Here is a 19,504-nt window from a genome sequence, read left to right on the forward strand (position 1 = left end):
CATGCCCACGGCTACCATCAATGAGTCCCATGCTAAATGCTAAGCTTCCTGCAGTATGGTGGACCTGCTTAGTCTTTTTTCAGCATCCCAACAACCCTGTGGGTTCCCATGGTTTATGTGACATTTTACAGTCAAGAAGACTGAGGCTCTTGGGGCTGGGGTTGTGGCTCAGTGGTAGAGCGCTTGCCTAGCATGCGTGAGACACTGGGTTCCATCCCCAGCACCACATTAAAAGAAAAAAAAATGAAGAAGAAGACTGAGGCTTTGGGAAGAGACTTGCCTAGTCCAGCTCTTGACCCCTACACTGCAGCGTGTATGGGTTTGGGGTACTGGGTTGGGGAGGATGGTCTAGATCATAGGGGAGAAAAAACAAGCATGGCCAGGGGGAAACAGGAGGCCTTGCATGCCAGACTGAAGGGTTCAATCACCCAGATTGGAAACAGGAAGCCTGGGCAGGGCCTGAGCCTGGGCATGCTGCAATGGCTGAGGCTCCCCAGAAGCAAGCCCAGGAGGGGCAGGAGGCACTGGCCTGAAAAGAAGTTGGCAAGGCCAGGGGCAGAAAGAGCCCTGAACCACAAGCCACAGCTGGGCTTCCAATCCTGGCTCCTCCTCTTCCCTACTTCCCAGGCTGGGAGGAGGGCTGAATGTAATAATGCATGAAAAAGTCAGATAATGCCGGCAGCCGTAGGAACGTGAGCCGTTCACCTACCGCTCTTCAGGTTAGGATTGGCATGGGGGGTGCTCTTGGGGTGGATGGCATCACATTGTTGCCTCTGGGAATCCTCCTCCTTGGAGAGCAGGAGGAGGCATGAAGAGAGAAGGCCTCCTTCCTTTTCCCTAGGCAGTCCAGAAAGGATAAGAGACTTGGACTGCCCGGTGGATGAGTAGGGCTGAAGGGTCCTGGGGAGGTTCTCTTCCCCTAGATGGGCCTGTACCACTGACCTGCCTCCAGCCTAACCAAGCTGGCCTAGCCAGTCAGCTCAGTCACAGGAAGTGGGGAGGCAGTAGTGTCGCTGAGCTCAGCGAAAGTGGACCCCCATTGATCTCAAAGGGCTGGAGTGGGGCCCACCAGGAGGAGACAGAGGGAGAGGGGTGTGTGGAAATGAAGGTCAGAGCTGTTCCTTCTTGGTCACTCCTTCTGTGCCTTCAGGATCCTTGCCTCTTAACGCTACTCTTGGAGACCCTGCCGAAGGCATCAGTACGGTGGTCCTGCTGGTCGGCTCCATGTTCTCAGAGGGCCTCTGGGATAGTGGAGCAGTTGAGAAATATAGAGGAAGGACTGTTCTGGGTTGCAGAGTGTCCACTCAAAAAGAACATGTACGCTGCTTTGGCGGGAGAAACCTGGATGAGGGCTCAGGGAGGGAGATGATGTGAGTGGGAGGGACTGAGATTGAGTGGCAGGGAGAGGGATTTAGATGAGGGATGATACTTGTTAAGGGAGAAGGATGGGGGCTCAGAAAAGAGGTGAGAGACTCAGTGGCAGGATGGGGAGGCTCTAAGAAAGAAACTTCCAGGTCAAGCTTGATTTTAGGTGTCTCCAGCTCCTAGAGATTCCCTTGTCTCTAATCCAAAGCTTGAACAAGCACTTAGGGAAGTTCTCCTCTTTCAATCACTGAGCCACATCCCCAGCCCTATTTTATATTTTGTTTAGAGACAGGGTGTCACTGAGTTGCTTAGCCCCTCACTTTTGCTGAGGCTGGCTTTGAACTCACAATCCTCCTGCCTTAGCCTCCTGAGCCACTGGGATTACAGGCATGGGCCACTATGCCCAGCTGAGAATGAGAATTCTTTAACAGCAGAAATGAGAGGATATTCCTGGTGGTGAGGAGGAGTGGAAGGTGCACCTCCAAGGGGCAGGGAGATTCAGTGTTCCAGCAGGGACAGGAAGTATAGCTGAAGATCCCATGAGTGGAACTATGCTCCCAGCTTAATGCTGGCTTTGAGAAAGTGCTCAAACATCTCTGCCTGTTGACCACCTGGCTCTGGCTTTAGGTAGAAAGAGTACTCATAGGAGTATGATGTGAAACCCTTAAGCCAGGACACTAATGTAAGAGCTGCTTTGAGGCTAGTATACTCCCACATGGCTTGAGCACACACAACTGAGAATGGGTCCCCTGGGGTGACTTCCACATTCCAGGATATAGTCAGAAAAATGTGCTGAAAATAATCTCAAGGATAAACATCACATCGTATTAAAAGCACAATACCTTGAGAGACATATCTCTCACAGGAGAATTCATACCTAGAGATAATGGTACAATCTGAAAGGAAGTCTAACATAGTTAAAATCTTCAAGAAGGTAAGAGAAATAAATAGCATCTATAAAACAAGAACAGGAAGACATTAAACAGGAATATGTAGCAGAAATGAACATAATTTCTAGAAATTTTAGAAATGAAAACCAAACATTGACATTAAAAAAAAAATCAACAGATGGGTTAGTAGAGTAAATACAGCTTTAGAGAGAATTAATGAATTAGAAGCTAGAGCTGGGGGAATCCTCCAAAATGAAGAACAGAACAATAAAAATACTAAAGAGACAGAATATTGAATGAAAAATTCCAGCCTTTGTATTACTGGTTTTAGAAAGAGAGTGGAGTGACCATGCTCTTTCCAAAAATGAGACATGAATTTCTAGATTTAGAAGATCCACAGACTGTCTAGTAAAATGTCTTTAAAAAATAGTAAAATGTCTTAAAAAAAAAAAAAAAAAAAACTACATCCAGACCCCTTATAGTCAAAAGTGTAGAATAACAAGAATAAAGAGAAAATTCTAAAAGACATCACAGAGAAAATATAGCGTATCTACAAAGGTCCAATAATTGGATTGACGGTACATTTTTCATCAGCAACAACAGATGCCAAAAAACAATGGAAGAGCAACTTCAGAGTGCTGAGGGCAAATAATTGTGGACCTACAATTCCATATCTTGCCAAAATGTCATTTAAATCAAAGGGCAAAATAAAGACATTTGAACTTGTATGAGATCTTTGAAAGCTTCTGTTCCACAGACCTTCACTGAAAAAGAGAGGCACAGGGACTTGGGGGAGGGCTGGGAGTTCACAGAGGTGTCACGGGCTCAATGGAGGCCAGGGCACTAAGGAGAGGCAGGAGGCTCAGGGCTGTTGGCGGGCCCTGATCTCACCTCAGCACCAGCCAGACAGAGAAGCCCAGCCCAGCCTGGGCAGTTGTGGCCCAGCTCAGGTTCTCCACTCTTGACCACCAGTTTTGCTGTCCTCCTGTTCCCTCTTCCTGGGCTGTGTGGTAGTGGCAAGTACCCAAGCTAGGGGATGACACTACAAGCCTGGCTCCTCCTCAAGGAGGCCATGCCCAAGTCACTCACGTGACTGGGCATGTTTTGTTTTGTTTTCTACCCTCTTGGTACTCGGGATTGAACCCAGGGGTGTGCTACCACTGAGCTACACCTCCAGCCTTTTTTTTTTTTTTTTTTTAATTTCTGAGACAGGGGTTTGCTAAGTTGCTGAGGCTAGCCTTTGTTTTGTGATCTTTCTGCCTCAACCTCCCAAGTTGCTGGGATTACAGGTGTGTGTGACCATGCCCAGCTGTGACTGGACCCTTAACCTCCACCCTAGAATCTTCTCCTCCAGGGAGGCCAGATGCTACCTGGCAAAGGCCTAAGGATGGCCGGAACTGTGGGACGGACACTAGGCCCTTTCCCATGAATTCATGGGGAGGGGACTTTCATTCTCTATTGGAAATGAATCATGAACAATGCAGACAAGTCCAATGGGGCTGAGCCAGCTGGGTCACCTGGGAGAGGTGGCTTTTTGAAGCAGTTGGCTCCATGCAACCAGCTGGTGCCCTTGGGCAATTTCTTAATCTCTTCAAGCCTTAGTTTCCTGTTATAAAATGGGGAGAATACCTATTTAATAAGGATGTGAAGATGAAGTGAAAACCCATTTAGGTATCAAGCTTTAGCTTTATTTTCTTACACATAAATTTCTTAAATGTATAATCTCTGCCTAATAGCCCTGCCTAGCATAGTGTCAGTACTCAAAAAAAAAAAAAAAAAAAAAAAAAAAAACACAAACCAACCAACCAAAAAAAACTGTTAACAAGAGAAAGTCATAAGTCAGATGAGTAGAGGTGGGATTGTGTGCAGTGTGCAGAGTCCCTGTCTCTGTTTGGCTACACGGCAGGCTTTTGTTCACTTACTCATCACTTATATTACCCTCTTGGTCCCAAGCCCTGTGTTGGGCTCCGGGACACAGAAATGACCCTGAGCTGAACTTGAGGACCACCTGTGAGAAAGACAGAGTATCTTCAGAGTCTAACTTAGTCTAGTGTTTACTATTTCTCCCATTTCCAATTCCTGAACCCCACCCCCAACTCAACATCCAATATAAGCTCCACAATAGCAAGGATTTCATCTGGCTTGTTTTCAGCTGTATTCATAAGTCCAAAACAATATTGGATACACAGAAGGTGCCAAAGAAATATTTGCTGAATGACTGTATATGTGAGCTCTAATAATAGTCTATATAAGTTGATACAGGAACATCGAAGAAGTCCTCACTGATCTGCCCCCAGAATTAGAAGTTTTTCAGTGAGAGCCATTTGAATTTGTGTCTTGATGGATATATAGGAGATCAATAAGTGAAAAGGGGAATAAAAGGGCATTCCAGGCATTGGGATGAGCAGAGTCTGAAAGCATGGAGGTAAGCTCAAGAACCAGTGAGTAATGGGGGTGTGACAGTAGTGCAAAGGGTGGGAAGAAAGCTGGGGGGCTAGAAGGGCTCTGAATGAACTTGGGCTGTCAGGAAGCCCTCATTAAAGTCTAACCTTGATGCAATACTCTGGAAAGGGTAGTTTCCAGCCCTCACTGTAATCCCACAGAAACTCCTCCCCTCAAAGTGTAAGGGTGTTATCTGGAAGGGAGCCAAAGATCTCCTACCTGCTGAAAAAGGGACAGTCACACCCCCACTGGTTCCTAGAATTGTCGTAAGGTGGGATGAGGGTGGGACTAGGCACCTCCCAAGACTTAGGTAAGGGCTGCCTGCTGCCCCCTCGTGGCCCTGGCAGACCTAAGCAGCAAGGGAGCCAGCCAAGTCCTCTGTTCATACCCAGGGGGTCTCCAACCTCCAATATCAGCCTCCTGGAAAGTTTCCAATTACCAGCTGTCCCCAGACCAGACCCAATCACGTTATTTGTTCCACATATACTCAGGGCTGGGTCAGTGAGTTTGGGGAAGCTCAGTAAAAGGAGACAGTCGACACTTGTCAATATTTTGTTCTTTCTTATACATACATATCCCACCTTTGGCAAGAGAACAGCTGTGTATGCAGAGGATCAGGTCAGTGTTTTGGTGTCAACTTCACCCCTAATTCATGGAGTGACCTTGGACAAGTCACTGCATTTCAACAGGCCTCTCATGACTCCTTTATAACACAGGGATCATGATCCATCTTCCTGTCTCTCCTGCAGGGTCACTGTGAAGATCATCAGGAGGACGGATGCTGCAAATGCTAGAAAAAATGTTTAAAGAGTACTCCGGATGTAAGGGGATCATGCTGGGTATTAGATAGGGACTCTCTTGGGCCGAACCAAAGGGTTTGTTTACACCGGGAAGGGCCCTGCTGGCAGGGCAATTTAAAGGCAAAGTGCTCCGCGGAGAAGCTGTTTGCCAATCACAATTGATCGCAGTTATCTCCAAAATGAACAGAGTAGTCTATGGGAAAACAGGGACCCATGGATGGTCCTGAAATTCCAATTGTGGTAGAATTTTCAGCAATGTGTGGAAGAGCAGCGAAGTGGGACAGAGGGCCCCAGAAAATGAAATAACAGAGGTTCTACCTTTTCTGTCTTAAGACCAGGGCCCCCTCTGCCTGCTTCCTTTCTCTTGCTTTCTTTTCACCAAGTTGGGCATGCAGCCATTAGTGAAAACTTGCTGACTGTCTCACTAAGATGTATGTGGGTGCAGGACAAACGGAAAGGCCAGAAGACCCCTTCAGAGACAAGTCCAGAGGTAGTATGACTGGAAACAGAAGGAGGGTACTAACTTGGGAACCAGAAACATGCAGGGGCTGCCTGAACTCACTGTTAAGGGGTAGGTACTGATTTCTCATGGTCATAGTGTCACCTACTTACCTTCCCTGTTGTTTTTCTTCCTTTCTTATGTGAATGAATCCCTTACTTGGTTCCCTCTTTTTGCTTTAGCAACGGGAGGCTCAGCATCAAGTCTTGGTGACCATCATATTTGTGTTCTTGTTTTTTATGACCCTGATTTCCTACTCAATTGGGTTTTTTTCCCTAATTCTAGTTTGCCCTATTTTATTATTTCATTGTACTATGTTTTTATTGCAAGTCATCTCAATTTTTTTTGTGGAATGAGGTACTAAGATACACTTAAAAAGTATATGACACAGGGTGCCATATGACATAGACAAGGAGATACAGTCAACAGTTTCCATACCTGGAGAGTAAAGGGCAAAGCTGGTCAGACCCAAATCTAAGCAAGAAATTTAAATAGGTCTGTAAGGTCTGGGGATCTCTCAGGAGGAAGAATGAACAGGGGGCAGAAAGTGTTGCCTGAAACCCTTCCTATTTTGTCAATACCAATTCATGTCATGATACCATGGCTTTATGCATGGAAATATTTGTTAAAGGAATCCCAAGTGTCAGACTTGATCTAATATAAGCCTCTTCCCATTTCCACTTTGCCCCCTGAGACAGTCCCAAAACCAAGGGACAAACACCTGCTTTTACCTGCGGTACCCAGTTCACTGCTCTTCCCATCACTGGACCCACTCCGACTGTAAAGATGGTATGGTGGGGATCAGAAAGAGGCTCATCACTGGTGCTTTCTATTCTCTTTGCTTCAATGGACAAGACCCAGGATCTGGCTGTAAAAGCCCTATGAGCTGCTGGCTGACAAAGGGCCTAGGTCCTTTTTCCTTGCTTGCAGGATATAGCCAGCATTCTCTGGGAGAGATGCCCCCATCAGCCCTCAACCAAGTAGGCCACAGTTCTCTGTGTGACAGTCCAGTTAGGTCAGTTGGGCAGGCACTTCTGAGCAGCAAATGTATTTTGATGAAACTCACTTGTAAAACTGACTGAGGAACTCAGTTTGATCAGATGTGCCCCTTCTTTCCAGATACCCAACTCAAGGGCAAACAAACCTTCCCCAGTCTTTCCCAAAGTGGCCCCATGAATGTCCCCAGACACAGAAACTGACTCTAAAGTATCTAAAATGAGATTTATTGCATTTCATGCAGTTGGATGTCCATGCAGCAAAGGAGACTAGCACAATTTTTTAATGCATTTTTAAAAATAAAATAAAGGGAGGAGGGCAGCACATACACACAATTCTAGTCTCCTTGGGTTCCCAGAAGAGAGGGTGTAGGAATGAAACCATTGCTCTCCATGGGGACTGAGTTCATCTCCTAAATGCAAGGAATGTTTCTTGTGGCCTCTGGATGCAAACACAGGGCTCTGGGTGAGAATAAGGATGGGGAGAAGAACACTAGGGAAAAAAAGCTGCACGCATCCACCTTACTCTGTTATGAGTGCAGAACAAGGTGGCAAATCTTGGGGCAGCAGTTGTTCCAAGAATCAGGATATCCTGTGCATCCCTAGGAAGATCTCCTAAAACAAATGGCGGTGAGAACAAGAACAAGAAAAACCAAAGGAGAAATATTTCTTCAACCACACACTTCAAGAAAATGCCATAAATATGTCATTTAATATTCTCATTTCATAGAACTGGACACACAGCTTGACATATTGAAATATTGATTTCTTGGAGAAAAAAGTGGAAAAAAGGAAATAAAAAATATTGCATCTTTTTGTTGGAGAATCTCGGCCCCCAGGCGTGGGGTGTAGTGCACCAGTGTCCTAGCCTGCAGGAGGCGCTGAGGTCGGCAGGGTCCTCTGGGGAGGGAGGCAGCGCCCATCGCCTGGGGCTGTATGGCAAAAATTGTGTTGGGTATCCTTGGCCTTGCCAGCTTAGGCCCTCAGTCGCCGGTCACCTGGGGGGCCTGCCCGTCGGAGGGCTGGTTGGCTGACTGGATGAACATGGGCTGGGCGAGGTCCTGGCCCGCAGGCATGGTGACTTGCTGGATCTGGTAGAGCTGCTGCGAGGGGTGGAGAGGAGAGAGTGAGGTCACCCCTGGGAGAGGGGCATGCAGCTCCCTATGGGCCTCGAGCTGGTTGGGGGCCCCAGAAACCTCAACCACCACCCACTGCAAGGCGTCAGAGGGAGAAGCAGGTGTGGCGCTCTGCTGGGGCAGGGAGCAGCAGACACAGGAGGCATCAGCCTGGTGGGAGGGGGTGTGTGTGGTGGGCAGGGAGGTGCAGGGAGTTGCATTTCCTGTGGCTTTCACTTCTCTGGGCTCTGCCTCTCCCGTTAGCTCAGAGCCTTGAGCTTGCTGCACGCTGTTCCTCTGTGACAAACACAAGCAATCGACCACTGTACCAGCAGCTTGGAAGTAAGCATTTCCCCCTTGGCAATCCTCACTGGCAGGGGCAGCAGGATACCCCTGCTTCTCCTTTCCTCAGAATACCTGGCTCAGGCTGAAGCTACACTGAACCTGCATTTCCTACATGGGTCCTGCAAAGGAGGTGGCCTGCAATTTGACGCCTCCTACAGTCAAGCCCCACTGAAGGGTGGAAAAGATGCTCATGCAGTCACTTAGTAAGGTTAGGACCTATTGGTCTTATGGTTTCTCAGGGCCCTGAAAGAAACCCAAAACTAAGACCCGTACCCACAGGAACCCTGGCCTCAGAGTCAAGCATCTGATACTGGCAGAAGTCAGAGATGAGTCTTAATGCCAGCTCTTCTCCCTCTTGGCCAATGAACAGTACAACTTTGGACATGTCATTCTATCATGTACTCAGTGATCTCTGGGAGCATTTGATGAGAGAAACGGGGAAAAGGAAAAGTTCTTTCCTTGTACATGTTTACAGTTGTTACTGAATTCTGGCATAAAGAGAGCTCAAGAGGTCACATGTTTTCTGCATTTCAACCAATATGTGCCATTAAAAAGAATCAAGACTTAGGACAAAAACAGTCCAAGAGTGGGAAACAGGAGATTGCATTCTATTCTACAATCAACACTTGAGTGAGCATGAACACGGCTTCCCATCCCTAGGGCTCAGTTTACTCCTCTGTAAAATGGCAATTTGGGCTATATAGTGTCTAAGATTATTTTTAGCTCCCACATGCCTACAAATATGAAGGCTATGTGCCCTGATTTAAAGATTACACTTGTTTTAACAATTTCTGTCCCCTCATTGTTAGCAGAGGATAGGACAGTTGCCCTAACCATCCAAACCCACATACCACCCACAACTCTGGCCCCCCAACTCCTTGCCCAGGTTGGGTACCCTACCTGTCCATCTGTGAACTGGCTGAATTGCTGCTGTCCTTGCTGGACCTCTGTCTGTGTGATCTGTGGGAAGCAAGATGGTAGAATAGGCACATAAGCTGCATGCCAGCCCACCACCATGAAGATCAGAACAACGTCTACAAAGTGTGCCCAGAACAAGGCCTGGCACAAAACAGGTGCTTGATGAGGACTTGGAAAGCAAGAGTCTCTCCCAATCACCTAGCTACCCAGAGCTGGCACCACACAGGTACATGAAGAACAATGGAGCATGTAAAACACAACGATCAGGATCCTATCTCTTAATATCCACATCTTGCAACTATCCCCTCACCTCAAAATCCGAGGCTCAAGGAGAGCACCTAACTCCGTGGTTTTATCATGAGAGGGAATAACATTTACAGTTTGGGGAAGAGTATATGTTTCAGCCAGTGAAGGCAGATTGCAAAATGCTAGGCAGAGTGGCGAGTGGTCCCTTTCATCCTTGGAAGATGGGCTCCAAACCAACCCTTACGACCCAGATTATCTGAATGGAATACAAAACACCTTGATAAGCAGTGGCCCAGGCCCTGGTGATCATCATGGAAAGTACTTTTTCTGAGCAAGGCAATGTTCAGCCCTCTGGGTCAAGGGAGAGAAGGGTGGGGGTGGAGAAACAAGGGGTGCAGCAAGAAAAACATTTATCACATACTGACAACTGCTGGAAACAGCTTGGTAAACTAAAAAGAAAACCAGAGCCTATGCATGAGAGTATGTCTAAGGAACACAGGGCGAGGAATGGCCTCTGTGTACCATCTCCTGGAATCATTTCAGTCAAACAAGAAGGTAAGGCTGGTCCTCTTGAATGTCCTCCCAACAGACAACAATAACCTCTGCAGGCCTACACAGGAGGCTATGAAGAACAAGAAAGGGGACAGGTGATAAAGAGTCTCATAAAAATTTCTTACTATTGTTCCTTCTCCTTCCACAGATCTCTAAGCTACTGGAGGGCAGGAGCTGTTTTGTCTTTACACCTCCAATGTAAAAATTCAAGAAATTTCTGCAGAATAAATAATTGAGTCTGAAACAAATGGATACAACTCCTCACAGATAAAAAGGTTAACTGGCCAGGCACGGTAGCACACGCCTGTAATGCCAGTGGCTCAGGAGGCTGAGGCAGGAGGATCACAAGTTCAAAGCCAGCCTCAGCAAAAGCAAAATGTTAAGCAACTCATTGAGATCCTGTCTCTAAATAAAATACAAAACAGGGCTGGGGACGTGGCTCAATGGTTGAATGCCCGAGTTCAATCTTCCATACAGAAAAGAAAAAAAAAAAAAAAAAAAAAAAAAAAGAAAGAAAGAAAGAAAGAAAGAAGAAGAAGAAAAAAAAAAAAAAACAGTTAACTGACCTATGGCCAGTACATGTACAGCAGCTGGGAAGGAAATTTTATTTACCTTTAAATCAATATACATATTATTTATTTGGTATTCATGCAACAAACATTTATTGAGCAACTACTTAGTGTCAGGTTGTCACAATTACATATTGTTATGGAGATTTTTAACTGCCCTCAGGTATCCTTCTACTTGCATCCTCCCTTGTTTGGTCAACTCTTCCCACTTTTTGGCTGTAGTTCTGTTTCCCAAACTGACCTCTGAGTTACTGATAACCTTTCTCATTTCCTAAGATTTTTAAAAAATTTAAGAAGGGAGAGGGACCCAAAGGTGTGATCAGTCTTGAGATACCAATATGAGTTCCAAGAATATCATGGAAAAGTCTATGGTCCATGGGTGTGCAGGGAGTAGATGAGGAAAAGGTCTTTTTATGATCCCAGAGACTATATGGAACTGAGAAGCCTTGCTTTGGCTCATTCCTCACAGCCTCCCAAATGAGATCTTTGGAGACCTTCTCTACAAACTCAGCTCTGTCACCACTGTCAATAGATGCATCACCAAAAATGCAACTGGGCCAGACAGGTCCAGCTCTTAAACGATTGCTGCTTTTTTTGGGTCTGAGGCAAAAGAATCCATTAACAATGCCTCCCCTTGAACAGCATCCCCCATTCTCTGCAAATGACGCCCACGTCCCTCAACCCCTCAAGGCCAGGGGGCAGCCCTCTTGGCTCTGTGACTCACAGCCTTTGGTATTACAGGGCAGGGGAGGAGACAAAGGGTAAGTCTTCTGGCTGGGGATACATGCAGAGGTGGGGTAAACTCTAAGTAAGCTTTCCAGAGGGTAGAGGATGTGCCAGAACACAACAGCCATTCAGATTTAAAGAAGGAAACAGACTGGTGATCAGGCTTCCTCCAGCCTGACCTGCGCATGCACTTACTAAGCTTCTTTCAGGCATCCTCTGGACTTGTTCTTCCCTGTACTCCTTTACTCCTCAAGAACAAGATGTAAGTGACACCCTTTGAATTCAATCTTCCAATTACCCTCATCTATCCCTTGGGCAGCAGAACAGATTTGCTGGGGGAGGGGGACCCTCTTGCTAAAGGTAGTGAGAGTTGTATGCTGAGGGCTCCTTTCTAGCTAGAAGTCAGAGAGTTACTGTTAGTCTCCAACTCAAGCCCTGCATCTCTGGGGTACATACCTGTTGGGCATTGGTGGCAAGTGTCTGGATCTGTCCCTGCACAACTTGGGTGCCTGATACAGGCTGGGCTAAGCGGATATACTGCAGTTGGCCAGCATTCAGCTGCACCTAGGTCAGGGGCAGAGACAAACAGACCACAATTTGTATAAGTGCAAAATCTACAGGCAAACTTCCCATGATCAGAGATGGGGATGGCCCCCTACTCCTCCAAAGAACGCTGCCCTGAAAAAAAAAATCCCTTTAAACAGATCAAAAGAAGTAAAATGATAACATCCCAACCCCACAAGTAACACAGTACAAAAGAGGGTATGTTTTCTAAATAGACTTCCCAGAAGATCCTGTCATGTATGTGAAAACAGCATGGTTACAAAAGAACTGCTGTCTCTTGGCTGTAGGATCAAAACTTATCTAAGGAATCAATCTTAAAGCCTGTCTGACATTATCAGAATGCCTGCAGTAAGTGTTGATCTGTTTCCCCTACATCTCCACACCTCCCAATACTGTGAAGAGTTCCATTGTCTGCCAGGAACCCAAAGATACGGCCTAGTATTGTCCAACTCCATGCTATACATCTTGGGAGGAAAATGTCCTGCTTTATTATTTCTGTCCCCAAAAGTCATGATCAATGGGGGTCTGTGGGACTCTGAGGTTCCTGGGTGTTCAGTACTAGCTTCTGGCCAAACACCTCCCAAGGGGAAGCAAAATCAATAAACCTCTCACAGAAAACCCCATCATGGGAAAACAAAGCTACAAAAGTACCCTTAAGAGTCTCTCATGCTTACAATTAAATCTCAGATAATACAATAATACCACAGGCTGCATTTAATTGTGTGCTAAAAGCCTTAACTCAGGCTCTTAACGCTCCAGTGTGCCATGAAAGTATTAGCGCTTAGAGCTGGGGATGAAGGGAAGACCAGGGCTCAGCAGAGGACAGCAGATGTTCACAACCCAAGGCTCAGAGCTGAAATGTTTCTGGAAGCACAAGCAAATTTGTTCTATCTCTATCCATGGGCCCAAAACCACCTTCCTAGCTGCCTAGCCTGCCTCTGCTTCTGGAAGGAGCTTTTTCAGGCTGATGGGCACTTCAGGCCTCTTTGCCCTGAAGCACACTTCCTTCTGGCCTCTAGGAGCTAACCTCACTGCAGAACCTTACTTCCCCTGAGGAAAATGCTGATGGATGGAGCAGCACTATTGCATGCAGTGCTAAATCAAATGCTTCTCTGAAACTTCCAGCCTCAAAAGCTTCAAACCACCCAGAAAAACTCAGTAGTTGTAGTTCTTGGTAGACCATTCCAGAACTGCCTGAGGTACCCATTAGGAATCTATTTCAAAGGAAAACAGGGCAAGAATACTGTGATCCACAATCATTTATTTCCTGATACCACGTCAAGAGGAGCTGCTGGGAAACTGGTGCCAGGCCTAGCTTCACACTCAATCCTATTGAAAGCTAAAGCCTTATCCTGTGGAGGCAGGTGTCCTGATAGCCATAGGGATTTAAAATTTTCTAGTTGGGAAGAGGCTTTGCAGAAATTCCAATGTGATTTAAAAGCTGTGAGCCAAAAGGTGCCAAGCAGTTCGAAGACAGTGAGGAGGGTTTCTTCATAGACTTAAGACCCCTGGTGATGCTTTGCCTCTTAGTCCTCTGAGATAGGGTGGGTCAGATGCTCCTCACAAATTTTTTTAACTTAATTGCAGGGCAATTAAGCCTAAACCTTAGGCTTAAGCTGGTGTGGTGGCCCATGCCTGTAAACCAGCAGCTAGGAGGCTGAGGCAGGAAGATCAAGTTCAAACCCAGTCTTAGCCAAAATGAGGCATTAAGCAACTCAGTGAGACCCTGTCTCTAAAATACAAAATAGGGTTGGGGATGTGGCTCAGTGGTTGAGTGCCCCTGAGTGCAATCCCCAGTATCTCCCCTCACCCCCAAAAAAGGAGAGAAGTAAAGTTTCCATCACAAAGTCATGACTTCAATTAAAGAACTCTGCTGAATGGCCTGAAAAGTCTGGAAATGCGTATTTCTGACAAGATGTCTTAGACCAGTGAAGATGAGGTTGTGGATTTTACAACAAATCTGGGCTAAAACTTTGTGCTGCAGAGGGTTAAAATTACAGCAAGGTGGGATCTGCTTAAATGACCTTATTCTGGTGCCTTCACATAAAAAAATGAAAACTACTGAATAGAGAGGTCTTGAGTTGGTTGAGGAAAGGCAGAGCCCAGTCACCTGGAATTAATGGTGTGTGTGTCTATGTGACTAAGAGAGACAGACACACATACACCACTTTCCAAAGCATTCTCTTGGCTTCTTACCCTGTAACGTACTTAGTTCCTAAAACTAAGCTAAGGATACTTTTGAGTTTTTTTCAAAGAGGAGGTGGCCAACTAAGCCAAGTAAGTTTCTATCAGCCTACATTTCATAAATGACTACTCCAAAGCCAGACACAGTGGCACATGCCTGTATTCCCAGCTACATCAGAGGCTAAGGGAGGTGGATCCCAAGTTCAAGTCTTGGTCACATGGTGAGACCCTGTCTCAAAATAAAAAGGGGGCTAGAGATATAGCTCTGAGGTAGAGTACCCCTGGGTTCAAGCCACAGTATTACAAAATTAATTAATTATTAAAATAAAAGGAAAAAAGCACTGCCCTATGCCACTCACTTTCCAGTTTTTGGTAGCAAACTGACCAATGCATAGTTTGCAAGTGTTAAGGAAATATATATATATATATATACACGCACACACACACTTTTTTTTTTTTAAACAAATATAAGCACAAAAGCAACAAATCTTAGAAATGAAATCCCTTAAGGCACACAGGAAACTGCAGCCTACAGAAAAGGAATGGGTAAGTTAAATGAAAGCCAAAAATATACTTTGCTGCAGGCTCCACTGGGAACTGACTCATGAATATGCAACAAGTGTTATTTATGGCCTTCTTTGTACACCTCCCTGTTACTCTCTGTTAATCAAAAGTTAGGACGGTCTCACAAGGTTTTTGGGTCTTAGCTTATGGTAGCGGCTATAATGATTTCTGTGTGTAAGTGGAGTGAGTAGAAATTGAGAGGGGCCACTCCATGAACCCGAATTAATGCAAAATGAAGAGTAAACAGCGAAGCATGTTGGCGTGAGGCACAGGGTGTAAGGGAAACAAGTTAAAAACAAAGCACTGCTAGGTGCTGTGGCTTACACCTATAATACCAGCAACTTGGGAGGTTAAGGCAGGAGGATGACAGATTTGAGGCCACACTTACCAATTCAGCAAGATCCTCAGCAACTTAGCAAGACCCTGTCTCAAAAAATTAAAAGGGCTGGAGATATAGCTCAGTGATAAAGCAATACTGGGTTAAGTCCTCAGTATAAAAACAACAACAACAACAAAACCATACATACAAAATTTCAAGTATATGATATATGAAATCTTAAGGTATTTCTTGTGTCATAAGCTGAAAACAGAGCCATGCAAGTCTGGGAGCAGGCTTACCGGAATCTGCTGGATCTCTCCTGTGTTAGTGATGATCTGCTGCATCACTTGCATGGTCTGTCCAGTGCCACTCTGGGCCTGCTGGGCTTGACCCTGAGGTTGGGCCTGGACAATCTGCACCTGTTGACCTTCTCCAACCTGCATTGTCACTGGTGTGGTCTAAAAGGAAGTCAAAACAAAGTTTAGAATTACATGGGGCTAAAAAAACAAGCAGTTAACCAGGAGCAAAATCTCTCCATTGGTGACTAAACTCACCTTAACACCAATAATAGCACTCAACCTACAGAGTCTGTTGGGTCTTGGAGCACTGCTAAAAAAGTTACTGTCTGAAATAAAAGCTGAGAAAGCCAACTGACTTTTAGGTTAACAGTATAGAATATTTGCTTGGACCCCAAACAAATCTCTCTGCTTCCAATACTACCGCTTTTCACAGTTTCTTCAACAATGTTAAGGCACATAAGGCACAGAAAAAAATCAAAAGAAATCATGATAGTTCACCTGAGAAATGGCCAAAGTCAAGCCCACAGCAGATGAATTTGGAGGGCAAAATGAAATAGAAAGTGGGGTCCATATAAATTTTTACTAAGTTTTAGGGTTCCAGGTTCCTTCTTAGGCATGCAAAACAACAACGATAGGAAAATAAAGCACTTGGGCTCATCTCTGAGGCTGGGTCTAGTGCAGAATGGCTCTCTCCCTCATTCAAGAAGCACATCAACTCCTGCTTACACTAGCCAGATGACTGCTCTTGACCACCATGGCTTCCCATGGGAAAGGTGACCACTGGTAGGATACTGGTAGAATATTAGGCACTGTCAAGACTTGACTCTTAACTGAACCTACCCTTATTACTAGAATTCAGTGAAGCAATAACTTTTAATTTTCTAGAATTGGCAATCTCAGATTTAAGACATTTCTGTCTAATATATATTACTAGGCAGATACTGTGTCTCTCACAGTTAGTGGCTTGTAGTCTTATGTACTCTTTTTGTGAGAGGTAAAGATTTGAACTGTTGAAATGGTCAATCATTCTTTCAAATCTCAAATCTTAGCCCCTGATATGACTTTCACAGATTACCCACAGAGATAAGAGCCAACCATATCTGGCTCATCTGGTGAGAGGTGAGTGGAGTTCTTTAAACTACAACTGGACTCCCACTCCTAAACCCCCCAACTCCATCCTGTTTTGGACATGGTCTCTCCCTGCTCTGAACTAAAAATCACATCAATAAGACAACTCTGGAGATCTCAATGAATCATGGACTTCAACTGCTATTTTGATGTTCTTAATTCTGACTAAATAGGTTTACAGGAGATTATAACTATCTCATTTAAAGTTACAAGGGAAGGGGATATTTTCTGTGAATTACAGTTGAGATTCAAGTATTACTTGGTAAGAAGAAATTATTATAAACTGGAGGAGGGTAGGAAAGAAAGATGACAGTTCTCAGTAAAACCTGTGATGCGTTAATAGGACAACAGAAAGTTCAACTCATCTATCCCCTAACCTCCACAAATTCCCAATTTGTAACAAAAAATAGAGAATTCACTTCACAAAAACATATTTCTCTTAACTTTGCTCTAACATTTTGTCTTGCAACAGATATCTGCACCCAACTTGAAAGAGACATCACTATAGATTAAGGGAGTAAGACCCATATGAGACTACCCTGAAGCAGCAGCACACCAAAGTAACAGCTGGAACAACTTCATCACTCTCACAAGCCTTATCAGTTCTAGGGTAAGCAGGTATGGATTGGCAGAGAAAATGACAAATGAAATTCTGACTTAAAAAAAAAAAAAAAAAAAAAAAAAAACATGCTGCCAACTCATCACTGTACTGTATCAACTTAATTTGTCCAAGAGGATTTCCAAGGTATTTCTAAATCATTTCAGGAAAATGAGGGTTTGTGTTAGCATGGCAGCTGCCAAATCACGTATGGTATGCCCTGCTGTCAGGACACAACAGCCATGAGCTTCCCAGGATGATCAGTCAATGTGGGCCAGCCTCTGGCACATTCCCTTGAAGTTCACTCTGTAAAGGGATAAAGCCTTTGGCAGGTAAAGCTCTTCCCATTGCAGAGGCATGAGCATGAGCCAAAGAAGGTCCCTTAGGCATCATGGTACACTGAATGCCTTGAGGCAGGGACTGGACTGAGATCATCTTTGAGCTCCTGGCGCCTAGCATAGTGTCTAAAGAAGAATAAGCACTCAATAAATTTTTGTTCTATGGATAAATAAATGAGCCAGGAATTAATCTTAAAGTCATAATTCATATTTAAATCCACCTCCATCCCAACTTTTTTCTTCTAGGCAAACTCAGCTCCTTACTAGAGTACACAAGACTATCCAGGCTGTGTTCCCTGGACTTGCCTCAAAGGTCCCCGATGCTGATGGCACTTTCTCACCATTCTTTGTACTGTTTCTTGCCTCTAAGCCTTTGCCTGTACTTTGCCCTTTACTAACCATATCATCCTTTCCTGCTTGTTTAACTTCTAGTGTTTGCTCTAAGATTCACATCATTCCTGTTAGGAACCTTAACTTAATTTGCCCAAGAGGATTTCCAAGGTATTTCTAAATCATTTCAGGAAAATGAGGGTTTGTGTTAGCATGGCAGCTGCCAAATCACGTATGGTATGCCCTGCTGTCAGGACACAACAGCCATGAGCTTCTCTAACCACCTCCTCACATCTTTGTAAGTGCTCCTTTTGATGTGCTCCCATAACACTCTGTACATAATTCTAAGAAATATCTTTCATTTCCCACATAGTGGTATAACCTTTTAATATTTGTATCCCCAACTGGATTTTAAATTTCTGGAAAATCAGGACTATTTTATTCATGTTTGCATTCCTATTATCTAGCATAGGACTTTGCTCTCAGAGGATGCTCCCTGCTTGATGAATAAATAATGACTGACAGAATTTGAACGCAGAGCTAATAGTACTGGGTCCTCTACAGTCTCTCAAGACTCCCAACGGACTGTACTGCTATCAACATACTTTGGGGAAGAGAAAGACTCTTCTGATTACTACTGTAAAAAGAGGTTACCTGACACAAATATAGTAGGACAGAGAAATGCCAGGGAGGAGAGGACATACTGATGGCAGGTACACAGTCTACTGAAAAGCCCTTTTACAAAGATCCCACTGCTCTTTATGGGCAAGTTAGAATTTTTTTCCTTCTAAAATTTCTGGGTTCATAGGAATCCTGGAGAATACACTGTATTTTCTTCATCTGATGTAGAGGAAAACAGGGTCAAGAGATTAGGGAAACATGTTGCTTCCATCACTGAATCTGAGGCAATGCTCAGGTTTTCAGATTGCAAATCCAGTTTTGTAATGATTTGGTTGCCTCTCTGCCCTTGTTGAGCTTTCCCCATCTACATCTATAAGGCGCCATCTTGCTGGGTGAATGCCCTCAGCAGTTCACAGACCTGGCCCTGCTGAGGCTGTGCGATGATGATCTGCCCAGGTTGGATGGTGGTTGTGGAGCTGGTGGTCTGCTGGCCTTGCTGTTGCCCCTGGACTTGGACGGCAGTGGGCTGCTGAGCCAGTGTGAAGTAGTACTGGACAGGCTCGGCAGGAGTCACGGACTGGCGCACCTCCTCCTGTGGGGTGGAAGGAGAGACAGGTAAGAGGAAAAGAACCGACTCAGCAACCGCCACAGTGAATTTCCATTCTTCCCCGAAGAGGTTATGTGCAGTTGCCTGCTGAATGCTGAGCTCTCCACATTTGAAGCCAAAGGAAAGTGGAATTCGAAGAGACCAGTTGTGCTAAATCAAACTAAAAATAACAGATTCTATAGGCTTCACAAAACATACAGCCAATTTTCTGAGGTACTGAGTAATCACCCAATGTGCAATGAGTTGCAAACGGGCAAATAATTACTATAACTAAAAATCACACCCCAGCAGTGCTTGTCAGTAATTCTGGCAAGGTCTGTGATCTGAGAACAGTGTGAATTGCCAGTGCTAGGGAAGACACTACCTAAACATCATGCTGCTTAGGCTGGTCCTCAATCTCCCAAACAGGCAGCACTCATTTTACATTGCTCCCACCCACTCAGGAGGGATTCAGCACAGTAAAGGAAAATAGGGCTTTTCCTGGACTAGA

The 19,504-nt window shown here is 45.0% G+C and overlaps 1 protein-coding gene across 2 annotated transcripts in view; it reads right to left on the minus strand.

Annotated features, from left to right (window-relative positions):
- Positions 1-7,196: 7,196 nt before the first annotated feature.
- The window catches only part of Nfyc (nuclear transcription factor Y subunit gamma), a 62,785-nt gene continuing 50,477 nt past the window's right edge, over positions 7,197-19,504 (minus strand). For both annotated transcript variants that reach the window (XM_047559050.1, XM_047559055.1), the window contains exons 6-10: positions 18,826-18,999; positions 15,393-15,551; positions 11,919-12,026; positions 9,352-9,411; positions 7,197-8,403 (exon numbers count right to left, since the gene is read on the minus strand). In XM_047559050.1, coding sequence (XP_047415006.1) covers positions 7,975-8,403; positions 9,352-9,411; positions 11,919-12,026; positions 15,393-15,551; positions 18,826-18,999 — 930 coding nt within the window. In that variant the 3' untranslated portion in view covers positions 7,197-7,974. The remainder of the gene's footprint in view (positions 8,404-9,351; positions 9,412-11,918; positions 12,027-15,392; positions 15,552-18,825; positions 19,000-19,504) is intronic.

This window comes from Sciurus carolinensis, chromosome 1, assembly GCF_902686445.1.
Source record: "Sciurus carolinensis chromosome 1, mSciCar1.2, whole genome shotgun sequence".
In the NCBI taxonomy this organism is placed as follows: Eukaryota; Metazoa; Chordata; class Mammalia; order Rodentia; family Sciuridae; genus Sciurus; species Sciurus carolinensis.